The sequence below is a fragment of the Corapipo altera genome, unplaced genomic scaffold (genome assembly GCF_003945725.1).
Source record: "Corapipo altera isolate COAL_440 unplaced genomic scaffold, ASM394572v1 23b, whole genome shotgun sequence".
Lineage (NCBI taxonomy): Eukaryota > Metazoa > Chordata > Aves > Passeriformes > Pipridae > Corapipo > Corapipo altera.
In genome coordinates this window covers 3,421,826-3,449,593 of record NW_020884885.1, presented here as the reverse complement: position 1 = coordinate 3,449,593, position 27,768 = coordinate 3,421,826, and the positions used below count along the sequence as shown (strand labels likewise).

General features: G+C 41.6%; 1 protein-coding gene across 12 annotated transcripts in view; it reads right to left on the bottom strand.

Moving 5' to 3' along the window:
* The window catches only part of RAD51B (RAD51 paralog B), a 427,893-nt gene extending 414,596 nt beyond the window's left edge, over window positions 1-13,297 (bottom strand). For 9 of the 12 annotated variants that reach the window (XR_003527485.1, XR_003527484.1, XM_027642190.1 and 6 more), the window contains exons 1-5: window positions 12,888-13,000; window positions 11,665-11,758; window positions 10,825-10,938; window positions 9,701-9,817; window positions 3,561-3,697 (exon numbers count right to left, since the gene is read on the bottom strand). Coding sequence is in view for 10 of the 12 variants with exons in the window: in XM_027642190.1 (XP_027497991.1) it covers window positions 3,561-3,697; window positions 9,701-9,817; window positions 10,825-10,938; window positions 11,665-11,758; window positions 12,888-12,937 (512 nt within the window). In the remaining 2 variants the exon portion in view is untranslated. Of the gene's footprint in view, window positions 1-3,560; window positions 3,698-9,700; window positions 9,818-10,824; window positions 10,939-11,664; window positions 11,759-12,810; window positions 13,001-13,241 lie in introns of those variants that run through there. The other 3 variants (XM_027642185.1, XM_027642182.1, XM_027642183.1) reach the window with 3 other exon arrangements.
* Window positions 13,298-27,768: the final 14,471 nt, after the last annotated feature.

Here is a 27,768-nt window from a genome sequence, read left to right as displayed (position 1 = left end):
CATGATTAAATGTTCTCTATTACCTTATTAGCAAATTCATAAAACTTCAAAACCTTGAATTACAGTTGCTAAGCATACCACTGTTTATTATCAGAGTCGACTAAAGAAGCATATCAGATAACTGGTGATAACACTGAAAGAAGTTAGAGGAAGTTGGATTTTTTTTGTTTATTTGTTGCCAAAATACTTTCATAATCAGAAATTATGACTTGGAAAAATTCCATAGATGTAAAACTAAACAATTTTCAGTTAAATTGTATTTTATACACAAAATCATTGAGGAAACTGAATGGTATGCATTTTAGAAACGCTGACTGCCTACAAACCCTACGAAGCCATGGGAAAGAAGTTCTACTCCTCTGAACACAAAGCAATTTTATCTAGGTCCTTAAAGAGATGATATAAGAATTTAACTTTGAAAATCACAGTTATAATCTGCACACTGAATTTTTTTCCATAATGAAAGTTTTATTTTTTTATAACAGAAAATGCTTAATTGTTTGTATTTTAAGCAGACATATCCCACTACCTATAGCTTGAGTGGCTTCTAGTGGATTATACTTGTGGGCACAACTTACTGTTATTATCTCAATGCTTTTGATTTAGACCCCTTTCATTAAAATAAGTAATGTTAAAGCTATTTTAGGGAAAAAAAATTAAAATCCATTTTATCTGGTTTAAAAATAGAAGCACTAAGCTTGAGTGTTAAGATACCTACCCTGAGCAAACAATTTCATTTTAATAGCTTGATTCTCATTCAATAAATACATTACTTATTACACATAAACTTGTCCTGCAGAACTTCCAGAGACAGAATTTTGTCTGCCCACCTGCACAATTAATCATGCAGATCATTTGGGCAACAGTGAGCTGCCATTCAACAGTCTGCAGGAAATGAGATTTCACTGTGCTTTCTAACGAGCATGCACATCACAAAGAACATCGTTATACTGAACAACATAAAGTGATACACGAAAATCTTGCCAAGATTGCAGCACTACCCTTAAGAGTTCCACGTGGATTCAAAGTTCCTTAATATCTAAATCCTGTTTGTCATGATGAGACAAAAATCTTCACAGAACATGTTTTCTGCAATCAGGGCAGATCCATTATGTATACAGATAATCTGTTCTCAGCTTTGGTTCACAGAAATTTGTACCTAGTGTTTTTCACAAGCAATAAGTATGACTAGCAAAAAAAGCCAACCTAACAAATTCTTTTCAGACTTTCTGAGTACGTCTGTTATGTTTTCAGTAAATAGCTGGGTACTACAAAACTGATGACAACAATTTTGATTTCCAGACTTACTACAGCCCTTTCGTCTACCTGTCCTACTGTCCACGTTCTGACAAAGAGGAATGACAGACACCATCTGCACTGTTACAGCTGTCTCTTATAAAAATAGTGCCAGCTAAATGTCTCCATCTGGCCCTTTAAATTAAGATGCTATTAAATTAATATTCTGTGATTTCCCTTCTTATCTGAGGTGTTTAGAACAACAATAAAACCAAAATATCTTTTATTTACCATCTACTAATAATACAGGATTATAGAATCTTAAGAAAATTCAAGTTAGGAAGAGAACGCATGAAACTTCTAGGCCAAAAAATTGTTCAACATAGAGCCAGCTATTAAGTTAGAACAAGTTACTTGAGTCTTTACCTATTTTGGAAGCCTCCGAAGATGGAGGCAGCACCACCTCTCTGGACAACCTTTATTTTACCACAAAGACAGTCAGGAATTAGAAAGCTTCTCCATATAACAGCACAGAAATGGATTTCAATCTATGCCTGCTGGCCCCCTGCCACACATCACTGTGCCATCTTCTCCACGGCCTCCTTACTGGCAAGAGAAGGCTTCTGTGAGATTTCCCAAAGCCTTCTCTCCTCTAGACCGAGCAAGTCCTCAGTCTCTCCACAAACAGCAAGTGTTCCCGCCCCCAACCATCTTGGTAGTCCTTTGCTGAACTTCCTGCAGTTTGTCCTGTATTCCTTATACTGAGACTCCAAAACTGGACCCGGAATCTAGGTGCAGTCTAACACATACAAACTAAAAGGGGATATGTACCTCCCTCACTCTGTTGGTCCAGCTCCTTAGAGATTGCAACACAAAAACTATAAGATATAGTCAGTCTGCTGAAATTGTGTTTATCATTTCCAATTGAGTAATACTATATATGATTTAATACATAAATATACTCATCCTTAGTAATAATGTTATTTTCATCACATTTCCATTCTATGTAATATTGTATTTTCAGCAGTTTCATTTTCATGTTCACCTGATTTCCTTTTCTTTAGCATTCACTTCTAAACAACAAGTCTTAACTCACTCGTTGGGTCCTCCTACTCTTTTTTACTATTTACATTTCAGGGATCTGAAATGAAACCTAAGTGCTATGTAAGGGGGGAAGTACCATATTTTGCAGAGCCATTGCTTGAAGCTTTTTTTCTTTGACATATTACACTTCAAACTTTTGTGAAATTAACTTGATAAAAAACAGGGTTAGAAACCCAACTTTCTCATCCATAACTTCAAATGAATAAACAATGCAAACAGGTTTGCTTTGATACTCCAGATTCGGGCCACGGCTATAATTACAAAATCACCTGAAATATCTAAATTCTTTCAAAGAATATTTTTCTGCCCATTTTTCTACACAAACAAGCATGTGACTACTGTACTTCTTGTCCTCTCTCAGACCCTTATGACCTTTTGAACTTGCTCATTCCAAACAACAGGGGAAAAGGAATAGAAATTTCAAAAAATATTAAATCCTCATTGTTTAGAAAAGTTGGTAGTTAAGTAAAGTAAATCAGAGCTACCTTTAATGAAACACTGCAGGATTATTTCAACGGTTAATCACTCAGTCAACATGGGGAAGAGCGGCAACCAATACATGCATATGTCTGTTCTCTCAAGCAAATACAGAACATAGTGTCTCCTGTACATTCAGACCACTGTAAGTACATAGCTGAGCAGTTTCGGTCCAATGGGCCAACGAGACATTAGAAAAATGAGAGATGTTATAGAGGTAAGGCAGTATAGTAATGTATGGCTGCTAAGGATATAGGAAAAATGCGAGCTCACTCAGAAGGAAACCAGAAGTGCAGAAGGACACAGGGTTCCACTCAGAAGTAGGAAAGAAATCTGAAGGAAAAGTAGCTATGTCAGTCCTACTGTTCACCAAAAAAATCTGTTTCCTTTGTAGTCAAAATGAGGGGCCTTTACATCCTCAAAACCTTCCCCTTAACTCCACAAACTAAATTGCAAAGAAAGATTTCAGGTACAAGACTGTTAATAACATCTATAAATTGAAGAGCATGCCATCCACCTTGCCATACCAGAAACTGTAATCTGCAACATCATTCAAATTAGGAAGGTGAGCAAACCATTCTATTAAATTAATTTCAACATCTATGGAATAACTGCATATACCAGAGGAATGGTTAATAACTACCACAGGTATCTAAAAACGCATCATTATTGCTCAGAAAATAATTGAAGGCTCCAAGATAAAAGGTCCTAAGAAGTGTATACTTTAGATTTTTGCATCTTACCTTTCAGCACTGAATGTAGACTCTGTGTCAATGTATATAACTGCCCCATCTAGTCCTCCCATGCTTAGAGGCAGTGTAGCCAGAACACTCAGCATAATACAAAATTGAGTTTTGCCACAACCTGGTGGGCTAGTTATCTGGAAGAAAAAAGATTAGTAACATAACATTCATTTTACATAATCGTACTTTTATCTTCAACCCATCAGACCATACTCAAATTTTGCTCCTTCAGCTACCACAGGAGGAGACAGACATGAAAAGACAGAATGCAGCCCACAAAGGGTAACTTTGAGTTACTGCTTTGCAGTCAGACTCACTTTGCAGTCAGAATAAACAGCTTTACAGACCCAGCATTATGCTTGCACTTTATTTTTTTTGACATCATCATTACTTTTCAAATTTGCGGTCCTCTACTCTCTCCCTCACTCACAAGATCCCCCCTAGAGACACCTAGTTCTCTTCCATCCCTGTGCTACCTCCTAAAATAGAGAAGAATTAGACGATTCACAGTTGACATTCATTCACAGTTGACATTCGTTCACAGTTGACATTCACGTGTCACCAATGGCCTTTAGAGCTGAAAACAAAGTCCAGAGCTAATGAGCTCACAGATGTAAATGACTGCTTAGGAATCATCATTACTTTGGTTAAACCAGGTCTCCCTTGGAAATCACAAGGATAATTGCTTATATCCTGTAAAGACTGAATGTTCAGTGTGAACCATATATATACATAAAACAGATTTTATCTGCCCCAGAGACTACACTCTGCTCTGTAGTATGTATTCTTTCATTGGTGTTAACTCCCTATTACCATGTTTCAACACCAACACCATTCAGTGATCCAGACCAGCTTGCCAATTCTAAGATTTCACCTGTGCTCACTGAAAGCCCCCTGTGGTTAAGGGTCCAGTACAATTTTGATTGAAGAGAAAAACCACAGGGATCCAAAGAATACACTGTCTGATGAGATCACCAGTTTCTGAGAAGAATATTTTTCTACTAGAGATGGCAGTCTGCTGTTCTTTATCCACTGTAGATTTTGCAGAGATTGTACATGAATGCTGGGCTCTCTGTTCAGATAATTGTAAGTTCATTACTACTATGGCGAGTCTTTAAATACAATCCCACATTGTAACTGCTTCTGGGAAGGGAGATGATGAAATCTTAAATACTTAAGAGGGCTGAAAAACAGCTGAGTGACTTTAGGCACTAAAAACAGAGCGATGGGTTCATTCTGATGCTAGTAGGTAAAAGCAAGCCTCTCCAGGGAAATTAAACTCCAAAATGAAGCATACCTCCTCAAAACACCTAATACTGCCAAAAAGAAACCTTAAAACAGAGAGACACTCAAAATCAAACTGATTTTTGAGACTACACACACTAGAGTTTGGTTTTAAGCACAGACACCCTTTAACCACTAGGTATTACAATATTGCTATGGTTTTAAGTAGCAGCAGCATGAGTTGAAGCACAGAAAATTTACAGGGAAGGACCACATTAGCTACAGTTAACAGTTGGTTAAAATCCCTTTAATCATCTTTGTCTTTAAACAAGGCCTGAAAGCCAAGCCATATCAATCTACTTGAAGCTTTGATGCAACAGAAGCTTTAGATGATTTTTATTTAGAAGCACACATTGCATTTAGAGAATTAGAGATCAGGAATCAGTCGTATTTATGCAATTATCTGTCCTTCAGCCAGTGCACTTAAATTACAGAATATCATATCAACAATGGCTGCTACATTTTAATCTAAATCCAAAGCATATATAAAAAATGCAGAGGCAATACACATTCCTTAGACTGTGATAGCCAAGGAACCTCACCAGCTGTTTCTGGTTAAAAAGAAGACTTGAAATGAATAAGGGGAGGGCATCAATCCAATTGTTAAAATAAAATGTTTAGATAACTGTGATGACATCCCGTAAAAATGCTTGTAATTTCAGCCTTGCCTGGGAGGTGCACTGGAATCAACATTTCAGTGGCTGATGCAGGAACTAATTTAGCAGAGTTGCTATAAAAATGTCTGAGGATATGAGCATCATATCAGAGAAAGAGAAGGAACTTTGCAGGAAGCAAGCCAATTGAGCAGGAGAGCATTTCTATTCCCAAAAACAATACTTCATCTTTCATCAGTATTCCTTTAAAGGGCATTAAAACAGACTTTTAAATAATCCACAGTAAACAGTTTTAAACTACATTTTATTGTAGTTACTACAGGTTCAGCGAGTGTTTCTGAACACTACCATCCTAGTTAAAATTCCTCTAATATAATTTAAATTGAATGTCAGCAAAAAGTTTGCTTGGTTTGTTTTACTCTGAATTTGCTCAGAAAAAAAAAAAATCACCCAAATAGAAATGTGAAGACTACAACAGTTTTTAATTTACCTCTGCCTAATAAAATATACTTTTATTTTTCAATAAGCTATATATTATTTTCTCTGGTACACCTGGAGGGTTTGGATGAAGTCACAAGGAGCTAATTCTTCTTCAGCTACCAGGAGATTAATTCTTCAATATTCACAAAGTAATTAATTTAATTTTTCCTCATACGAGCTGGCCTAAAGCTCTGACATTTGACCACAGAATTTCAGCTATGATTTAATTTCCTACTTAAAATCTCACAGTGGTTTGGAAAAAAAAAATGGTCTGAGACAGTGTAACACAAATCAAATCCCTCTGGTACTCAAAACGCAAGCGGCTTTGGCTGTAGAAGACACCACCACAAGTCTTAATCTTGTGGCTCATGCACTCAAATTCCAAGTTTCCAGCCACCATTAGTGCTGGGTAAACCAACAGGAAGACAGTGATTTAGCCACACCAGTCAGGAAGTAAATGCTGCACCAGCATACTTTTGAACAGAACTTTCTACATTTAATACCTGAAAAGCAAATAAAAAGCAATACATATTTATTTTTTTTTAGACCTCTAATCTCTTGAGTTATTAATCTAATTCCCGGAGTCTACCTAGTTCTCCATACCATATTTCTGACTAAATAGTTATTATGTATCAGTATTGTCAACCAAGCCCAAGGTACAGGTGAAAGAACGCAGTGCTGGCAGTTCTTGTACAGACATCTACATCGCTGTCCGTCAGCGAGATCCCCCACTGAAGAGAACTGCACCAGGCAGGTCTTCTCACTCTTAACCAAAATATGTTAGAATACAAAAAACATTCAAAAGCTTTTTTTCAGAAGAAAACTTAAAGTGAAACACCTTTCCTGGTGCAGTGCTTTTCATTTACAATTAGATAAAAGTTCAGCCTACCTTTGAATATATTAATTCCCCCCAACTAATTTTAAATACTGATGCCTTAAGCCCCTAATGGTTTTTTATTTTTCTAATATTTGTAAGACTTGTAAGTTTTATAAGTAGGTTTTAAAAGCAGAAACCCTTCCCTTCTTTGTCCCTTGTCCCTTTCCCTTTCCCTGTAGCACCCTTGTTTACATATTCCTTAACCCTCTTACCCCATTCTATCCTCCCTATATCACTCATAGCCCCAAATCTAATAGAAATGTTTAGTCTTTTGTCAAGGCAAGGCCTAGACAGTTGACAGAACAGCATATCTGGGCCTAAACCACAGAATAGGTCAGGAATTAGGTAACTATGTACCCTTTGTGCTCTGATGATGATGAAGGTGATGAAGTAGGTGGTCCCAAAATGCACCCCAGACCCATTTTCAGGGGGTGGACCCCGGGGCGGTCCAGAGCAAAGGCCACAGGGTGGACACATCTGGGATTGGATGGATGGTATTATAAAATGTAACCTCTCAGGCACAGGGGCGTGCGTCTTGTAACATCTTCTGCCTTGGCAAATAAACCCTTTCTTATCTCACCCCTAATTAACTGCTCCGGAGATTTTTTTCAGCACCTAAATCCCACGGCAACAATACGATGATACATAGAGGGTATGACCATTGTTAAAATAGAGATTAGCAAGTTTCCCAGATTTCCTCATATCTAAAGAGATAAGTATTTTAAGGAAACACTGAGGTGAAAATATTAAAATTGGGTATTGTGAAAATCGACCAGGCTACAAAGTAGTGCGAAATATACAACACAGCAAAATTAAGCATTCGCATTAACTTCCTGTAGAGCATTATTTTATACCATCTCAGGAAAATTATATTTGACATCCACAGTTTAAGATCAACTGCTTGGTTAGCTTACTTCAAAATAAAATTAACAAAAAGGAAAAAAAAAGAAAAAAACACCAACACAAAACCTAGAAGTCAAAGGTTAGCTAAGCTCCCCTAAAACTCCCAGCATGTCAACCACTGCTTTTCCCAGATCTCCCTCTGAAGCAATGCCAAGAACATGGCAATCAGCAAGCCTGAATTCTATTATGCTCCAGAGCCATTCTACCTGGTCTTCATGCAAGAATATGTCAGATACACCACACTGATTGCTGAATGATAGGTCCAATTTAGGATTAAAAACAAAGACAAATATTCATCGCAGCAGCCTCGTAAAATAACTGTGTGGCTCTGTGGACCCAAAATCACATCAACTTGGTTTTTAAGCACAAAAAAATATTCCATATTCAGTACTCCAAATATTTGGGCACCACTCATGAGCCAGTCAGTCCTATCACAGAAAAGACATCTCTATTCTACTTTTTTCTCCCACTTGCACAGCAGTGGCCCTGTATTTCAACTAAACCACAATTCAGACATTTAAGCAACATAAGCATGGGAACAGCCATTCTCTGCCTTCAGGAAAAAAAAGGTTAGTAGACCTCATGGAAATCCTGGAAATCCACATCCTAGCTGAAAGTGAGCATCATTTCATTTCAGACATGGACTATGCTATTTCATCAGTTCACTGGATGAACAACAAGAGATAAGAAAAGACATCAAAGTACACCTAGTGTAGTCACTGCTTTGCTGATAAAAATATTTTCAGCAACTAAAAACTCATCTCCTGCTGAAGGCACTATCCTCAACAGCAGTATAGTTACAATGTCAGGACCATGCATACAGGAACAGCTCTTTCTTCTTCAATTAAACCGAATTTAGCAAGCTATTTCTCCCAGAATTTAAAGACTCCCAGTGTTGATCTTAAGTTCTTCTGATCCAAATTTCTTATAGTAGATTGACAACAAAGTTAGGCCTAGATATGAGAGATCAATATAAGTTCTTAATCAGTATGTGTTCTTAAACATTTTTATGACCTGAATGGTGTATATTCCTGTACATCATAAACAAAAAGAAAGACTCAAGAATCTTTAAAAACTAATATCCCCTCATTACATAAGAGTTTACTAGAGCAGAAACTGTTTAGTCTAAACTCAGTGTTGCTTAAACACTAGTATGTTTTAAGTCACTATCTGTTTTCATAAGTCATTTCTATCTGAGATCAAAATCAATCTAGTTTGATTATAAGGTGTGGAAAAAATTTATTTTCTTCACAGTATGATTTTCATAACTTCTCACTTTTAGTCCTCTACAAAGAAAAGCACTTGTTAAGGACTGTCAAAGTGTTCAAGGGAAAAAATTGTTTCAACCTGTCTATATTCAGAGCATGACTCACACAATATATAGGTCTTCTACAGGGCACAGCTGACCTCAGAAATTTAAGAGAGCAAGTACGGTCACACTGCATAAAAGTGTCCATCTAGCTCTGGATTTGTCGCTAACAAGAACCTACAACAGATAGCGTGGGGAATAACCCAGGAGCAGGGCACACATATAATGATATTCTCTCCAATATATAAGTTTCTCCAACTCCATTTGCAGGTCAGCAAATTCCTAGTGCAACCAGAGATTGCATCTTTGTATTTTTATAATACTCTGTGACTCCTATGAGCATCTACACAAATCCCACCTTTCTGGATTATAGAAACTATGCATGTTATCACTTTCCATGAGGCCATAGAGAAATCCAGATACTAGAACAATTTAACTGTAAATAAAATTTAAAGAAAAAAAAGTAGCATTATCCAAAGTCTAGAGAGTGACAGTTAAATAGATAGAGAGATATGTAATCTGTAGTTCTGCAACTTTCCCACTGCAAAATCCAGCCAACAATTCTCCCGAATTTCCTGTGAAAATTTTCACTTTTTTTAAAGGAAAGCAAAGGAGTGATTTTTGACTTCTAGGTAGAATGTTCAACTGAATTAACATATATTAAACAGGTTACCTCTGTGAGGGACCCACAGGGTACTCCACCATGCAAGACTCTATCCAAACTACACAGCGTGGTGGATAAAAAGGCTGAAGAAGGACTGACAGACTTCCTTAGTTTCATTTCATAAGCCTATGGAAGGAGGGAGGAAAAAAACAAAAGAGAACAAACAAATCAGAAAATGCCTTTTTTTAATGGAAATAGGAGACTTGTACTTGCTTTCATCAACCTGGTATGACAACAGTTGCCAATGAGCAAAGTACTCCTATCTTCAACTATAGTCTGCTTAGTTCATCACACATTTTTATTTCCCTCACCACAATATTAAATAATAAGCCTTTAATAAAGAAATGACAGTTTTCTCCGTTCCTATTCAAAAAGGTTTGCTTTTAACCCATAAAATCCAAATTCTAAATAAGTAAACAGTATATGTATGGTTAGTGACCATTACAAAACCCTCACATGAAATCTAAAAACAAAAACTCCCTCATCGACGTTCATTATCAATTTGAAACTATGTGGGTTGAAGGAAAGTTTTGCTAAAGAGTCCCAAGTCTTTGAATAAGCCTGTGTAGGTACTCTAACCATTCATCATTTTCCACTTTGCCAAAAGAAAATCCAGCCACTGCCTTGCAGCTAATGTGTTTCCTTCTTGCACTCCCCTCAGTAGAGTTTCTTACCTATAGAGTAAGGCACACTACAGCTCATTAGAAAAAATCCTCAAGAAATTATTTTCAGGATCATTTCATTTCTCGGCACCACTTTTATATCTAAAATCAGTTCATACTGAAATTCTTAGTCTTTTTCTGTATTAAACAACTTGTTGGTTTTTTTAGTTGCAGGATCCAAACTAGAAGCAATTTTTACATGCTGGATTGCAAGAGAGGATAACCTATTTCCCTACTGCACTCAGAACAGATGCTGCAACCCTGAACAACCTCTTGAGGCTATAGCACCTAATAAATGTAACTGCATCAAACTAAAGTGTGTCAGAGATCTAAATTTAAAACCAAAAATATTACTTCATTGTGCAATAAAACCAAGACGCTCCATGCCTCCTGGCTAAAAAAGATGAGTGACAATGTTCAGGTTTTTCCCTGATATTTTATCAAAAACAGCATCAACACAAGTACACTTACTGTCTGCATTTTGGGAGCACAAGCTCGGCTGACTTTACAAAGAAGCTTCTGCACCTCATAGTAGCTCTGGCCCGTCACTTTCATTAGCTCCAAGAGGGAAAGACATAAAAAGTCCTGAAAGATAATAAAGCAGTTCAGAGAGCTCAACCTAGGAATCCAGGCTGGGGACTAAACTGATGCAATCTATATACAATTGGTACCCATTCCACAGGTTTACCAACTCTGCCACATTATACATATTATGCTGTATCTTTCCTACCTTTTCCTCATACAGTATACTAAAAGAAATCGTATTCATATTTTAAAAGACATGGAATAAGAGGACCAACCATTTAAGATCTGTGTGATGGAACTGCAACAAGATAACACCTTTTTGCCCACCTGAAACACACTAAAAACACATTTAAGTCTTCCAAATTGCAGTGCTAGGCAGAGATTCTGTATATATGATGCATACTGCTGAAATACATAGGGCCTCTTGGCTCACGGACAGCTTCTTGTCCACCAGCGCCCCCCCCCCTGCCCTGGTGAGGGGCAGAGCTGTTCTTCTCTGCAGAGCTGTTTCCACAGCTTCCCTACCTCCACAGGGGTAGTAAGTCCATAAAAGTTTAAATGTTTTAGTTAGGTATCTATCATTTTAAAGCTCTATTTTTACAAAGCAGCAGGCCAGATGGTGTCTGAAATGCCCTCTACTTCACAGAAAGTAAAGCTTCCTGTTTAATTACAAAAAAGTGAACACCACGTGCATTAAAACAACACAAACACACACAAAAAAACCACCTCTAAAATAAAAACCAACCACAAAAAAAACATACCCCGTAAACAAAATAACGCTTTCACCTGACAGGTAGTGATCTGACAGCGACTCAGCCTCTCACACAGCTCCTGAGACAACTGTGTTCTTCTTAATTTCTTAGCAGCCATGCTCCTCAACCTGCATAGCAAACAAAAAAAAAAAATTTTTGAAAGACGATTTGAATATGACTGTGCAATTTCACTCACTCTTTGCTAAAGAATAGGAAAGTGTGCACACGTGTGCGTATATATATGTATATATAAATGATACAATGTGATACAGATTTCCCCCCTAAGTCTGCATCACGGTGTTATATTACCACTCTGAAAGCATTTTTGTTAAATTACATCTCCTCATATTTGACCATGTATGAGATCATGCCATTCAGAATGGAAGAGTCAGCAATGTTTATAGGGCAGGTGTTTCTGGGATGTAAGAAAGCTGGAAATTACTCAGTCATGAGCTGAATAAGAACTCCTCATGCTATGCTGCACTGGAAAGAAATAAGTTATCTTTGGATGCCTGAACATGAATTGTAGAGCAACCACAGTAAGCATTCAGCCCTAGAACATATACTGCTAGAACACACACTCAGTTCTGGTGACCCAGGATTTGTGACAGGTGTTAGAAGAACGAAAAGCCTGAAGGGCTGGAAACATACTTTAGCATGCAAGAGTCAAGATGATCAGTCAAACTCATCTCGTAATGTTCTCTGTACAGTTTACAAACCAAACACACTCAATAAAGAATTCTTTAATTTAGCCAACAATGTAAAAGAAAACAGAACCGAAGCTGAGCATATGAAGAAGATAACTACAACATTATTTATTCAAAAAATGAACAAAAATACCACTGCACCAAGACAGCAACAATTGTGGTATACTGTGATTGAGACCTAAGCAAATTGCAGTTTTGAGATTCCTGCTTAAAGAGTATCTGATTATCTCAGATAAACTTTAAGACCATTTTATGTAGCAGGTAAGACTATTCTGCAGCTATGGATCCTTTTCCCCCTCAGTTATGTACATTTGTCCTCTTTTTTTTTTTGTCATTCCACTCTACTGAACAAAACCCCATGGGATGGTGTTTGGCTCAGTACAACCCAAAACACACATATACGTGTTTTTGAGCACATCGCTGTTTCACACATACTCTTTAGGCAACATTCGTAGTACTAATACAATTAATACACACAGGCAAGACGAAAGGTTTCATAATGCAGTAAGTGCAAAAATTGTAAATATTTGCCATGATGCAAAACTATTACAGCTTCGCAGACGCACAGGCCTCCACATCTTCAGAAGAAGGAAATTTCATTGCCCCGTCTACAGAAAACGCTCCTTACACAGGACGAAACCCAACCGTCTGACGCACCCCGGCCGCCCAGCCCAGCGGGCTACGGCGCCCTCCCACCCCATCGGCCGGGATCCCGGGATGCGCCTGCAGCCGGAGACCCAGCCCAACCCTCTCTCGCCCCGGGCAGCACCGCGAGCACCAGAAAACCCGCTCCCACCGCAAACCAGCCTCACCCCCGCGACTCGGGGGCGTCCCGCCGGGCCCCGCCAAGCCGTAACAAACCCACCCGCCCGCCCTCCTGGGGCGCAGCGCGGGCCTCGCGCACCTGAGAACTTTTTCAAAGCTTCCCCGCGGCGGGCGCGAGGAGGCGGGACCGTCGGGCCAGACCCATGCTCTCAATTGGCTGAGCTCCCGCCAATCCCCGCGCAGCGCTGGCGGCAGGCGGCACGCGGGGCATGCCGGAAGCGGTAGTTTCGGGGGAGGGAGCGAACGCGGGAGTCTGGCCCCGTGATGGCGGCGGCTCTGGCCGGGCAGCGCCCTACTGCACCCGCTCCTCTGGGGAAAAGGAGAGGCGCAAGGGGTGTTCACTGTTCATTCCGCTCGTGAAACTGAGCGCCTCCCCCGAGGCAGGAGCCTTGCACGGCGCTTCCGTGCTGTACCCTAGATATTCCTGCCGTCCTCCACACAGAAAACGTCAATAAACCCCAAAAGTCTCCAGCACGGAGCATGCCATCCGTGCGTTCAGTTGCTAGTAAAGAATATTGGATTGGTGGTTCTCGTCTTCAAACTGAGGGCTTACAGACACCTGGTGAGCTACCCGCTGTGGGAGGAATGCCTTTGGCACTGAGGAAACTATTGCCCTGTAGTGTGAATCGGAATCGATTAGGTAGGAAAAGACCTCTTGAGATCATCGAGTGCAACCTGTGACTGAACACCACCATGTCAACTAGACCATGGCACTAAGTGCCACATCAAGTCTTTCCTTAAACACCTCCAGGGATGGTGAGTCCACCACCTCCCTGGACAGCCCATTCCAATATCTAATCACCCTTTCAGTGAAGAAATTCTTCCTGATGTCCAGCCTAAACCTCCACTGGCACAGCTTGAGGCTGTCCTCCCCTGTCACTAGTTGCCTGGGAGAAGAGACCAGCCCCCATCTAGCTACAACCTGCTTTCAGATATTTGTAGAGATCAATAAGGTCTCCCCTGACTCTCCTTTTTTCCAGGCTGAACAACCCCAGGTCCCGCAACCGCTCCTCATATAATTGACTCTCTAGACCCTTTACCAGCTTTGTTACCCTTTTCTGGACTTGCTCCAGCACCTCAATGTCCTTCCTGAATTGAGGGGCCCAGAACTGGACACAGTACTCAAGGTGTGGCATCGCCAGTGCCAAGTAGAAGGAAAGAATCATTTCCCTAGTCCTGCTGGCCCCACTATTTCTGATACAGGGAATGTCTGAGTGTAACAGGTAGAAGCAGTCATAAAACATGACTGACATGAACAGCTATGGGGTGAGTCCAATTCAATACTAGAAAGTACTGAAGTTAGTACTGTGTGCATATGTTATCTGCATAATCTTTACAGTTCTACAAATTAAACTTACTGAAGAAAAAAAATGGACCAATGTTATCTTGGACATCTACTGAGAAACTGGACCTTGGGAACTGCATGGCCCAGGTTTTGTCTATTCTGAAAAAGAAATGCCACAGCAAAGCTGCAAAATACAGAACATTTCAGCCACTTTTCTAAACAAGTGATAAGGAGAAACAGGAAGAAGCTATCATGAAATGCCCAAAAACTGTAGTGTCAAAATGGTCAGCAGAATCAGTGTTTCTTTCATACCCTGAAGGGGGCTTACATATCCAAAAGAATTCCAGAGGATATAAGAAGCTAGACAGATATAAGAAGCAGCCCATACAAAAGCAACTCAGAGCTTTAGTGAATAGGTAGCTGAACAGGGAGAGATGGCATAGAGGAAGAGCTCCTCCTAGTGTAGTTGACCTTTAAAAGTTGACTTGAAAAATATAAGTCACAACTGAGAAAAGCTGTCTAAGGAAAGAGAAAGGATGTCTGTTGCTGCAGTTTAGTTTCCATGTAAACAGGAGGACATGACCATGGTATAACTCGTCATGGACTACTCATGGACTATTTCCTCCTCAATACAGGAGTAGCAGGAGCCTGACCTTCTCACCTGAGGTGCAAGAAAAAGGAGGATTGCCTTGATGACTTTTTTTCCTCCCACAAATGCATTGGGGCTTGCCATTCAGCTCCAGGTCAACAGGCTTCCTTTCCACTTTCTACAAAAACAGAATACCTGTATTAAACCAGAGAACTGTTCTGGGATGTTGAGCAAGGGAAGCAAATCTTAGCAGCCTAGTAGTTAAAAAAATTCATAAGCAAAATCAATATACCCTGGTAGCTCTCCTGCAAGTGCTTTGAATCTCATTTCTTGCTGGTGTCATGACTGTTCAACTCTCTGCTTCTCAGATCTGCAGATACACTTTTAAACCTACTGGCAAATAATTGTGCACCGTCTTCTCTGTGTAAATTGAGAGAAATAATATTCAGAGGATAATCAGAGACGTGTTCACATACACAGGAACACAGCAGGCAGCTCCACAGCTTCCATATATTTGACTAGGATAGTAGTTGCTAGGGAATCAGGGCCCTCTGCAAACAGCTCTGCTGTGTGACCTTGGTCAAGCCCCTTCACGATAGGGTATCTGTTTTCCTTCTCAGTTTTGCTTTTACCTATTTAGTCTGCAAACAGAGTAAGTAATGCCAACCCAATAGACTTAAGTGTCAGGCATGATACAGCAGAGAACTGCTCTAGTCTAAGCCTTTTGCTGCTTCTGGAACTTATAATAAGAAGGGATTAAAAAGCTAAGATATAATTACTTTATAAGAACTGAGCTTCACCACATTAATTTAAGAAGGTCATTTAAACTGGCAACACTGGAGAAAGACACACAGAAAGGCGAAGCATAACAGCATCAGCAAGCTAAGTCTCATAGAAACAGTGATCTAATATCAAGCACACCAATTAAAATAAAAAAGGGAATGGTGATTAGCTTTCTAAGGGGCAAGCAAAAAGGGACAGAGTCTGATTTGAAGGGCTCATGATGAAATATTTATCAGTTCTTACCCAAATAAATACTCAGCAGTTAGGAATTCTGCAAGTCTGGAATTGAAAAGATAATGGCAAGATTTTTGCTTTCTGGAACAGAATCCACGGAAAAGTTTCTTCCTCAAAGCCAAGAGAGCCTTTTGTGGGCATTTTCAGATAATAGTTTGCATTCTGGAACATTTCAGGTGATTCATATAATTACTAACACAGTATCAGCTCACTGATACTGATTACAATCCTCAGGTTTATTACTATTTTCCAGCTGTCAATTCTTGCCTTAAAATTAGCAATGTTCCCCTACCCCTGTGAAAGTGTCGCCCCAAAAGAGTTTACTTTAAGAGAATATAGCTGAGAATATAACAATTCTGACTCACAAGGGTAATCCAGATATTCAGAGCAATTCCCCACCTTATGCTTGCTGACTAGTGTCTAATTAGTCTAATATATTCTTTTTCCTTGGGGTTATCTACTTGATGCCTGCTACATTCTTTAATAGAAAAAAAATTACTCATGAGCTCCTGAGATTGGAAAACAGTTATAGATCAGTCCCTGCTTTCCTGGGATTAAGGTCCCAAGATGTTGCTCAATAACAATACACAAAGGAACCTCCAATGACGTATACTCTCCATTGCTGTCTCCCCAAAGGAGTTGGAGATTTGCTTCCAGTCCTTTGAGGTTCCCCCATCTCAAAAAAAGAAATTCAAAGGATCTCATAAGGAGGCCTGCACCCTGGTTAAAAATAGTTTATATTCCATGCCATCCATACGAGCACAGCTTTAACAAAGCTCCTTCAACTTGCGATTTTGCCAGCCACATCTGTTCCAGGGGTGGGATGGAGGGAAAGGAAAGCATCTTTCTGTTGTTTCTACAAGCTGTTCAGCAGAATCTTGCTGTCATCATCAGCTATAATAAACAAATCAAGAACAACAGACCTGTGAAAAAGTAGACCATCTTTTTATTCTGTCTTATTCTCCCCCTCCCCCAGTCCTCTGAACAGTTGATGGACCAGATAAATGTTTCTCCTCAGAAAATTAACCTTTTTCCTCCTGCTCAGGAGGAAAACCCAATTATAATGAATCCACTCAGGTATTAGTGAAGACCTGTCTCACCATACACCTTTACACCCAGAAAAAAGAATATTTTTTTCTCAGGACAGGCAGAAGACATTTCTCTGTTTTCTGCCTCTTCACGCATCCTCCTCTGAATCCAGAATTATTCATCAGCCCCAAAACTATTTCAGAAATATTCAGCAGCAATGTAGTTTTTTTTTTGAAAGGGAGCATCTGTACCTCCTACCCTTTTTACAGAAAAGCATACTAGCCACATTCACTGCTATTGCAGGCAGAAGGGCAGACCCACCTGCGCACTATCGCTTTGAAAAATTCAGCTGCATTTGCTTTCAGCCCAAACTACTACAAATGAAATGAGAGACTTCAGGGATTATTCCACTTTTAGCCTGTACTCATCTAAGAAGATTACCTTCCAAGATCAGCTTCCTACTTCATTTAGCTTTTTCTTGTTAGAGCAACAGCAGGAGTCATTCAAGTCTTTGGGCTTTTTATATTTCTCATTAAGTTTCTGTTAGATGAGAAGCCCATGAACTGGTACAGCAGCAACCTAATAATCTATGTGGAGTTGTTTTTACCACTGTTTCTACGGTGCCTTACCCTTTTTTGCTGCCTTGTCTTGAGTTTCCATTTACTGAGGTTTCTGCAGTTGTCCCAGTAGTGCTCTCTGCAATCACCAGGCCCTGCCACTCTTGGCACAGAATTTCCTGCAGCTTTCCCTGTGATGCTAAGATAGACCAAAAAGTGACAAATATCACAGCAGCAGGCCTTTAGGAGGATTGCACAAAGCAGGTAATATCTGACTGAGGTAATCCTTAGGTTCCCCACTGCAGCTTTTTGTTTCTGAAGCATGGAAAAACTGCAACACACCCTATTACTCAGAAACTGGAGCTATGTTTAGACTTTTGTCCTGTGAAGCAGATCTGTTTCACTGTGACCAGCTATGGAAGCAAACAGTAGCTTAGTGATTCCCCTTTGATCAGACCAGTTCTGTGGGGACATGCACATCCAGCATGTCACCCTGTGATCCTTTACAGCAGCCAGCCTCTACTGAGAAGCTGCAACTAGACTAGAAAAATCCAGTGACCAGTAGTGAAAGTCCACTGTGTACCCCTTGTCATTACACTCTGAGTCAAACACCATGAAACTAGCACTGACAGTGGCTGGTTTTAGCAGTTAGGGTAGGACATCTGCTGCTTTCAGGTACAGCCCTCGCTCCATATGCAGAATTCTTCAGTGGAGAAAAGAGACAATGCAAGCCAGTGGACTTTCACAGAATCACAGAATATGACAAGTTGGAAGGGACCCACAAGGATCATTGAGTCTAACCCTTAGCCCTGCACAGGACCATCCCCAAGAGTCACACCACATGCCCAAGAGTGTTGTCCAAACACTTCCTGAACTCTGTCAGGCTTGGTGCTGAGACCACTTCCCTGAGGAGCCTGTTTCAGTGCCCAACCACCCTCTGCATGAAGAACCTCTTTCTAATATCCAGCCTAAACCTCCCCTGACACAACTTTGGGCCATTCCCTCAGGTCCTGTCACTGGTCACCACAGAGATCAGTGTCTGCCCCTCCTCTTCCCTTCACGAGGAAGTTGTAGACTGCAATGAGGTCTCCCCTCAGTCTCCTCCACGCTGAACAGACCAAGTGACCTCAGCCACTCCTCACATGGCTTCCCCTCAAGGCCCTTCAGCATCTTCGTTGCCCTCCTTTGGAGGGCTCTCTAAGAGCTTAATATCTTTCTTACATTGTGGTGCCCAAACCTGCACACAATATTCAAGGTGAGGCCACCCCAGTGCAGAGCAGGGCAATCCCCTCCATCGACCAGCTGGTGATACTTTGCCTGATGCCCCCCAGGACACGGTTGTGAAGAAAATCTTTAGGCTTTCAATTTTCTATTATAAACCAGGATTGGAATAGTAAAAAGCAGGAGAGGTCAGAAATGAGTCAAAAAAGCAGTATACACACTCTTATTCCTGGGATAATGGTTTCAATCTGCTGTATATGAAAAAAGACTCTGGGAGAGAAAAGCCAGAAATAGCAGAAGGTCAAGATTTGTACTAGATCTACGTATGGTTCACTCTGAGGTTTTGTAGCTCCAATTCTGAGAGCCTGGCATCTGCCACCCCACCCCACAGTCTCTTACCTAAACCACAGAGCAAGTGCACATGCTCTGCTTTGTCTTCTGGGAAAAGTTAGAAGATGAAGAACAGTTCTGGAGCCACCCATAAGCCAAGACTTCTGTCTCCATCCCAGAGTACCCAAGATGGGCAGATGTTTCATTTCTGTTGGATTAAGCTTTTGGCTGGAGATTAAGCTTTGTTGTGGGTTAGCTGCTCATCTTAACTGGATAGCTTGTCTTCCTATCTGCCAAACATGCCTAGAGGAACACATCAGCTCTTTTCATGCAGACTGTCAACAATTGAAGTCAACATATAACTTCAAAACTACATATTTTAAAAGAAACGGAAAAAAGTAATTTGGGATGGGCATGAATTCTCTCAGTCTCTCCTCCTCACTGCTAATGTCCCCTGCTTACAAGTGCCCCTTCTTCCTTCTGCCTATTTAAAACATGGAGCAAAAAGGAAATTGCTGCCACCACTTCAGCCACAAAAGTGTGGAGGAAATCCAAGAGGAGCAAGACTTTGTTCATGTACACCAAGACACTGATGACTTGGTAAAATGAAATTTATTATTACATTACTTGTCAATAACAGTGCTCCAGGCATACCCCTCAGAAGCTCATTTACTCCTGAGCCTGAAAAAGATTAAGTCTAGATCAGATGTCATGGCCAAATGTGGCTTTTCTATCTGGTTTGCTGACAGAGGGAGCTCAGAGAATTAGCACAGACCTCCTGTTCCTCTAGATGTCACAGGGATGTCCTGACCCCTCTGTCTGCTGAGGCTGACTACTGCACTGCTGCTGATCCCTAGCAAAGGGGTGGGCTAGGTGCCAGGAAAACACATTCTGACAGGCATCCTGAACCATCCTTTTTCATTTCTAGATTTATTCCCCTGCAAGGGGACTATAGCACATGGCAGCTGTATGCAGGGTAAAGAGAAAAATCAGGGATAGTTGTGACATTTATTTAAGGGCTCTTTTATATATATGCAGCCTCTCTTGTGATCACTTCTTTATCTAACCATAGTTTCTACATTCCACAGCAGAAACACCTCCTGACATTTACCATTTCTGGCACCATTAAACTCTGTGCATGAGGGTTGGGGGAACATAGTGGGGCAATTCACGTTTGTAGGCCAGCAGCACTACAAAGTCATACCGATGCCCCATATGGCTCTGTGGGCTCTAGAGGGCACCTGTTAAAACCAGTTCCTTGTGCAGGTTTCAGCACTTGAGGTAAATCCTGGCGTCCTTGGTTAACATTTTTTCCTTAGGAAAACACTCATGGAAATTTGAAGTGGCTTTGTCTGAGGCAGGATTTAGTAATGAAGTCTATGTTCCCTTTGGTTTTCATCCAGTGCTGTTACTGATTTCACCATCCAGTGAGCACAAAACATTCCATTTGTGATTTAGTAGCATTTTACACTGAGCCTGCAAGCTATGAGTGACTGCATGAGACACAGAACAATGGAGAAATCAGTCCGGACTGAGGACACTATCTTTTCCTTTTTTTCAGAAACCAGTTGTGGGAAGGCCCATGTCTGTGCTGGTGTATGCTTTTGTCTTGCAGACAGCTGGGCTGCACAAGCACTCCCTGTTGGGATAGTCCACCTTCAGCATTTGCTGGAACCTGGATGAGTACCCCTGCATGTGCAGGGCCAGGCTGGTGCCAGAGGCTCCTGAGCACTTTGGCTGTGAGCTGGCACCCTGGAGTGCCTGTATCTGCACTTGAGTTGTACTGATAGTTACAGATATTCTCAGGACTGGATTTCAGAGGGGTTGGTGTCAAGGTTTGGATTGCTAAATCCTGTGGAAATTCCTATTTTAGCAGGGCTTGCTCAGACTTAATCCTTCAATATACAAAGCAGATAAATTAATGGTCACATGAGATTGGGAGTAGGAAGAGGCAGGTTCTTTGTAAAGCCTCGTTAAAATATCTCTGTCTTGTCAGTGTGTACAGTGAGAACCCCGTGGAGGCTTTTGTTGCATCTTTGGACATAATTGTCTCCTTTGCATGGTCTTCTGAGCTGGCCAGCTCATGATTTCCTTGGCCAAGATATCTGCATTTCAAAAACACCATACTGTGACGAAGGGTCCATTTCTGCCTGTCTTTACAGAGGCAGACAGTTTTTCCACACACAGGAAACCTTTTAACAGTTTAATGAGTGACTGCTGCTCCTCTGTTTAGGCTTAGCCCCAATACTCGGCCTGCAAGGTGTTGTGGCAATGGGGATATTTGATCAACTGCTATTATTATAATAAAAGCTATCCCTGACATAGCTGTAGGTAAAGTCTCTCTTGGGAGCAGCATTTCCTGCTGACTCCATATAGAAGGCTTGGCAGAATGCCCTGTGCTTTACAGATAGTTTTTGCTGGTAACAGAAAAATCCTCCTGCAGGGCTGTAGAGTCAGCCCCCTAGAGCCCTTGACCCTGAATGTGTAATCTCCCTGGAGACCCAATGCACATGAAGAAATATAATCTTCTTGGAGCATCTGCTGTCTGTGTTGTGTTAAAATACAACAGGGATGCAACTGCCAAATCTCCAGCTCACTCATTGCAGAATCCTTTACAGGACAATAAAATACCCCAGCCTAATCTGAAAGAAGCTCTTGCGAACAAAAGGATCTCTCTCTATTGCTTTAAGGAGGGATATTTTATCACAGCTGCAGCCTGAGAGGTTTCTTTGGTATCTGACAGACATTTCAAATGCTTTTGTGTCATGGGAAGGTAATAGCACACAACAGATGGGAAATGGAGCCATTTCAGGAGGTCACTGTAATGGCATCACGTGCGAATCCTTTGCCCACTGGGACCCGTATGGCACATGAGCTGTGCTGGGGAAGCCAGAAAGAGCTTTCCTGCTCACACGGTGGCATTCGGCGAGGAGGCCTGGGAGGGCTGCCTTGGCAAATGGATAGGTCTGACAGATCAGCTTTCCCACTGGGAGTGAAAGGGGAGGCGTCTCTTTTCACAGAAGACGCAGAGAAAAGGGTGTCTCCTGTTTTTTCTTTATACATTTTTTCTGAGCCAGTTGGAGGACTTGGTCTCTGCTCTGAAGACACAGGTGCAGGGAGCAGGAAAAAGTGAGTGCTTAAATACAGAACTAGCAAGGAAATAACATCAGTGTGGCTTGCCAATGATATTCTGATCTGCTCTTGTTTCAGTTTTCTGTATTTTTTTCAACACTGTAAACTCATCTCCTTGAAATCTGTCCTGACCTTGCTCTCAGTCTTGGTCTTCCCTTCCCCCACTTCTCCCTTTACTGCTGGTGTCCTCATTTCCCCTTTTGTACATATGACCCTTTCACTATGCAGGGATTAGTATCTTGCTCATAAATATATGAAATAGATACGCAGATGATTTAATTTGCTGGATTTTGTAGGGCTGGCAAGACAGACTAGCATGGGAAAAGGGCACATTCTAGCAGGTCAGGTGAAGAAAACATCTTGTGTACAGGAGGAGTAAGGTGAAACAGGTATACGGAACACCAGCACCAGTCCAGCAGGGAGACCTCAAGGGGACAGGGACAGGGACAAGGTGGTAAGACATAAAGGCCAGGCAAATATGGAAGAGCAGAAGACAAGGTCAAAGATGTCTCTGCCTCTCCCACTTGTTACATGTCTGCCAGGGAGAAAAGACAAAAGCAGGAAACATGAGAAGCCATATAGGACCAGAAATTCACCGTGGCTATGGGCAGTTTGAGTTGTTGGTAACTCATTCAGGAAGAGATGCCAGAGGAACTGAGAAAAATGCTGGTCTAGAGAGATAGTGGCAAGCTAGGAGGGAGGCAGAGGTCTGAGACATGGAGAGGAGATGGCAGTAAAAGCTGTGTAACTCGATGTGTGTGCCCAGATGGGGGACACAGCTAAACTGAACAGGGATTCCCAAGGAGGAGGAGAGACAACAGAGTGGCTGTGAGAAAGTGACAATAAAGAGCTGGAGATAACTGTGCTGTGAAGCCCCAGTCAAGAAAAAAGTATCAAGTGGCAAAGATTAAGTCAGCAGATCTAAACCAGGAAATTGAGATGAACACCAAGGCCCTAACAGGCAATAAGGCCTTGCCAGAAGGCAGCTGCTGAGGCAGAGAGGAAGGACAGGAAGGGCAATGGAAGTTAAAGCAGAGAAATAGGGTTTAATAAACCATACATGACAGCAGCCAAGGCCAGGCTTACTGCTGGCTTTGCCAGCAGCTGTAAGGTCACAGGCAGCCTTGCTGGGACAGTGTAGTGGCAACACCACTTTCACCACAAGTTTCATGCTGAGTGCATGCCTCACTCTTGCCCAGAGATCAGTGGCCAGGACAACTGCAGCCTATGCTGGCGTTTGGAGGTGTTTGTGCTACTTTCAGCAGTCATGATGCACAAAGCCCCACGATAAGCACACTGCAGAGCACCGTGCTACATTTACTGCGAGATCGAAGGGCGGCTGTGCTTTGTCATCACACTTGTCAACCAAAATATCATTATCATTACCAGGCTAACTCCAATCAGCCTCTGCTGAAGAGCCAGCTGATCATCCAATAACATTAAAAATCTTTTTTGCTAGAGCATGCCAGTATCTGGCTAGTGTGGACACCTATGTGTCATCTGAAGAGGAGTCTCAGGGAGGAGACTCCTAGTGTGCCGCTACGCTCTACTCCACTGCCGTTCCTGGCATGCTCAAGGCATTGGCAGCAATTTGCCTTTCTGCATGATGCTGGCAGACAAGGCTGGATAGAAATGGACAACAGAGGTGCCTCTCGGACATTTTGGCCAAGCTGTTTTATTAGTGGAACAGAGCTGGGATGTTTACTCTTATCCTTGAAAATTTCAAGAAACTTTTTTTAATGCTTACTATGATATCATAGCAATTACAGATCCTGTTGGGGACATGCTCACATCAATGGGACAACCAAAAAGCAAGGCCTGGCCTGGAGAATTTGCAACATGGCTAAGATTAGAGACAGCAGATAGGTATCAGTGGCCAACAGGTGGAGCAGCAGAAGAACAGGACGTCTAGGATCAGCATTGTAGCCTGCGTGGGAGGGAGTACTTTCAGTCGGTACTTTAGCTGAGGTAGAGGAGTTGATGGGGTGGCTTTGACAGGCTGCTCTCATTAGCAATAATGGAGTGCATACAGAGTGGAAGCCAAACACTAGCAAAGACACCAGAAGGTCCCCAGGTGGTAACTCCCTTTCTTTTAAAGATGAAGCAGGATAGTATGACACGTTTGCGTTAGACATGGTCTGGAAGGTACAGCAAATGCACTGAACAGTAATGGCAAACTTGCTGCTATACTTGTGCCTGGAGGCAAGTGTGTAAAATGTTTTCTGCCAAAGCACCGACAACTGCAGCTGTTGTGGGCTTCAATGGAAGATACAGCTCATCAGCAATCATTTAACACAGCATTTGTGTTAGAATTGCCCAAGGTGGGGTTCAGATAGGAGGCTTAGGATACCTGTCATTGCAGCATGAGTTTCTAGTGGAGGTAAAGCATGGAGAAGGACAGAATACCCCAAGGGAGATGATAGAGAAAGAGGAGCAATAGGAAGGGCTGCAGTATCAGATGAGAGGTCTGACAACAGAAACAGCATAATAGGTAAGCTCTGCAGTAACTGCAACAACAAGCTGGTTGAGCAGATGGTCACCTCAGTTTAGCCTTTAACATAGCTTGTTGTCCCTAGCAATATTTACCCAAAAGTACTCTACTGATGGAGATGGGATTATGTAACAGACAGAGGGAAATCAGTCCTATTTTATACAAGGCTGCCTATCGGCTCTGACAGTCCCTTCATGTACTGGCTTTAACTTGGGCAGAAAGAACAGTGTGATCATTTCTGGGACTGCTTTAGATGGTGGAAACCAGGTAGCACTTTCCCAATTTCCCAACTTTCTTGGAACTTTATTAACTCACTCCTCAAATCTGGAAACTTGGTTAACAGGTAAAGTGTTAAACTCCCTGTCCCAGGACTGAAATGACCATCTGGGAACTGTCAGGACATTTTCATCAGCTCCATCAGATCTGTGTCAGAATATTTTCATCAGCTCCTGGTCAGTGCTGTTTGGGGTTAATTCTGACCTACTTCACTAATTCTTCAGAAGTAAGAATTATTTCACTAGTTTGTGAAAAGCACTTAAAAGATCCTTCAGTGAAAAGTGAAAAAAGAGGCAAATACTGTTATTCTCATTCCCAAAATACTAGATACAGAACCACACTGAAACAGCAATATAGATGTTGCAAAGGGGATTAACCACAATGGAAAGTGAAATTCTGCACTGAAAAGTGTCCCATATTTGAAAGGCCAGAGATTACAAGCATATGCATATCTCAGCTCAGATATTTAATAAATATTGTCTCAACTGCATGTTTACGTATTTTTATTAAAGAGCAAATTGCTTGTATTTCCTCCTCTTTCTTCTGCACTATAGCATTAAAGCAGGACAGCATGCCACACAACATTATAAACAAACAGCATCACCAGATATTTAAGGGTCTTTAGCTCCTGAATTGACTAAAGAATAAATACAAACTGACGTCAAGCATTTGGGATTACCATTTAAAAATTGGTATTTTCTGAGACACTAATGAAGGACATTCATATCAGAAAATCCAGTGGCTACAAAAGGAGGAGTGAGCCACCCAGATTCCAGACTAAGGAGACAAGGAAATAGTCTGCATCTCTTAAAATAAAAAACATGCCAGTTTGCTTTAGACCTGTGAGAAGTGCCAAATAGAATAGGGAAGAGCTTCTTCCAACCTGTCCAGCTCTTGAAGATTTGGGAATGCAGACATCACCACGAGTCCTTGCTCTGCCACCATTATCAGCAGCATTTTTATCACCCCCTCTACTCATCACAGTCCTTGTATGGTGGAAGCCCATCCTGGCTGTGCACTGGAGCTGCACAGCACACCCCGTGCAATGCAGCTGTGTGATGCTAGTGACATGCTCCAGAGCTCTAACAATTCACTTTCCACAGCTGGTCTCCAGGGTCTCAATTAAGTAGCTGAAACTTTAAACAAGTAAGATCACAAGCAGTGATGAAACTTATATAGGATCTCAGTCTTTCTCCCTCTTAAGCATGGAATTAAGAGTACATTCTGTAAGGCAAAATGCATTCCTGAGTAGGCGTTTGTACTAATTCAGGTGCTGAAGTGGTATAGGCAAATGGCAGCACACCCTGAGGACCAAGGTATTCTGTTTTTCAGCATGATTAACTTAGCAGGATGGAGCACAGCGCTGTATGGCTTTTAGTACCTATACTGGCTTAATGAGCATTACCTTGCATATCCCTACATGATGTATTTTGCCACAAAATTGTAAGTTGGGATGTGCCCAAAGACAAAGAGGACTAGAGATTTAAAGCATTCCTTCTACTTCAGACTAAGTTCAAGCAATCATACACTTTGGGGCAAGCAGACAACACTTGAGTTGCTGCAGGTAGTGAAGATCTCAGTAGGAAAGCACAACTGTGTATTTGAAGAAGTGGTGCCCTTGGACACAAAATAACCAGTGCATCCCCAGCCCCTCCCTAGGACTTCTATCAAAACAGCACTTTTTCCTTTGGCATCTGTGCTAGCTGCCCAGGGCCAAAAGCAGAGCAGGTACCGGGGGCACCCTCTGCTTCTGTAACTTCACTCTTGTTCACAAAGCAGCGAACTAAATAGCCAAACCCTTCATGGAGCAAATCCTTGCCATCCTAGAAGTAATCCATTCCACATGGTACAGATTCACTTCAGACCTGTGGGAGACTTGCTAATGATGAGCCAGAAGACCAGCGCCTTGCTCTTAAAATCAATGTTCCCCTGCCCAAGGGGAAACAAACCTGTGTTAGCTTAAAACCTTGAGTGGTGCCAAGGCCCCCCAGTAGCAGCAGAGCTTGCTCTGTTCCCTAGGGCAGAAGGTGAAAGGAAGAGAAAGTCCCTTCCCCAGTGGCTGGCTCAGGACACTGCAAGGGGCATAAGGGAAGACAGATTCAAGTGAAGGCCATTTGGCAAAGAACAACACTCATCCATTCTCACCTGCTGTGTGATCTGACCTGGTCATCAGGTGCCAAAGCAGCTGGGTGAGGTGATGCATATTACTAAGAGCTTCTGTTTTAGCAAGGAGCTGGACCAGAAGATAAATTTCCTTCTACAACAGGGGATGGACCACAGAGGGATTTGGTATCTGCTGATGTGCTGGAAGGAAGGGGAAGAGAGTAGTGCCCCTTCAGGTGGTTCAGCTGCAGTTTGCAGGCAGAAGGATTGGAGGAAAAGAACTCAGGTCTGCAAGCCTCCCCCTTGAATACAGGGCATATTGCATGTATTCAGGGCCTAGGATAAACTAAAATAGAAAAACATTTGGTTTCAGTTCACATATTAGTGGTGGCTCATGTTTTATTTACAGAAAGGGCAGAAGTTTCTGTAAGCAAAGAAATCCCCTTTCTTTCTGTGCAGGTTTTAGAAAACCAGTCAGCAGCAGAGCAATGCTACTGAACACAAGACTTCAGTCACCTGCCTCCTAATTATCAAAACAGCTAAAGCCCTGCAGTCTTTTTTACCTTTTATAGTCAC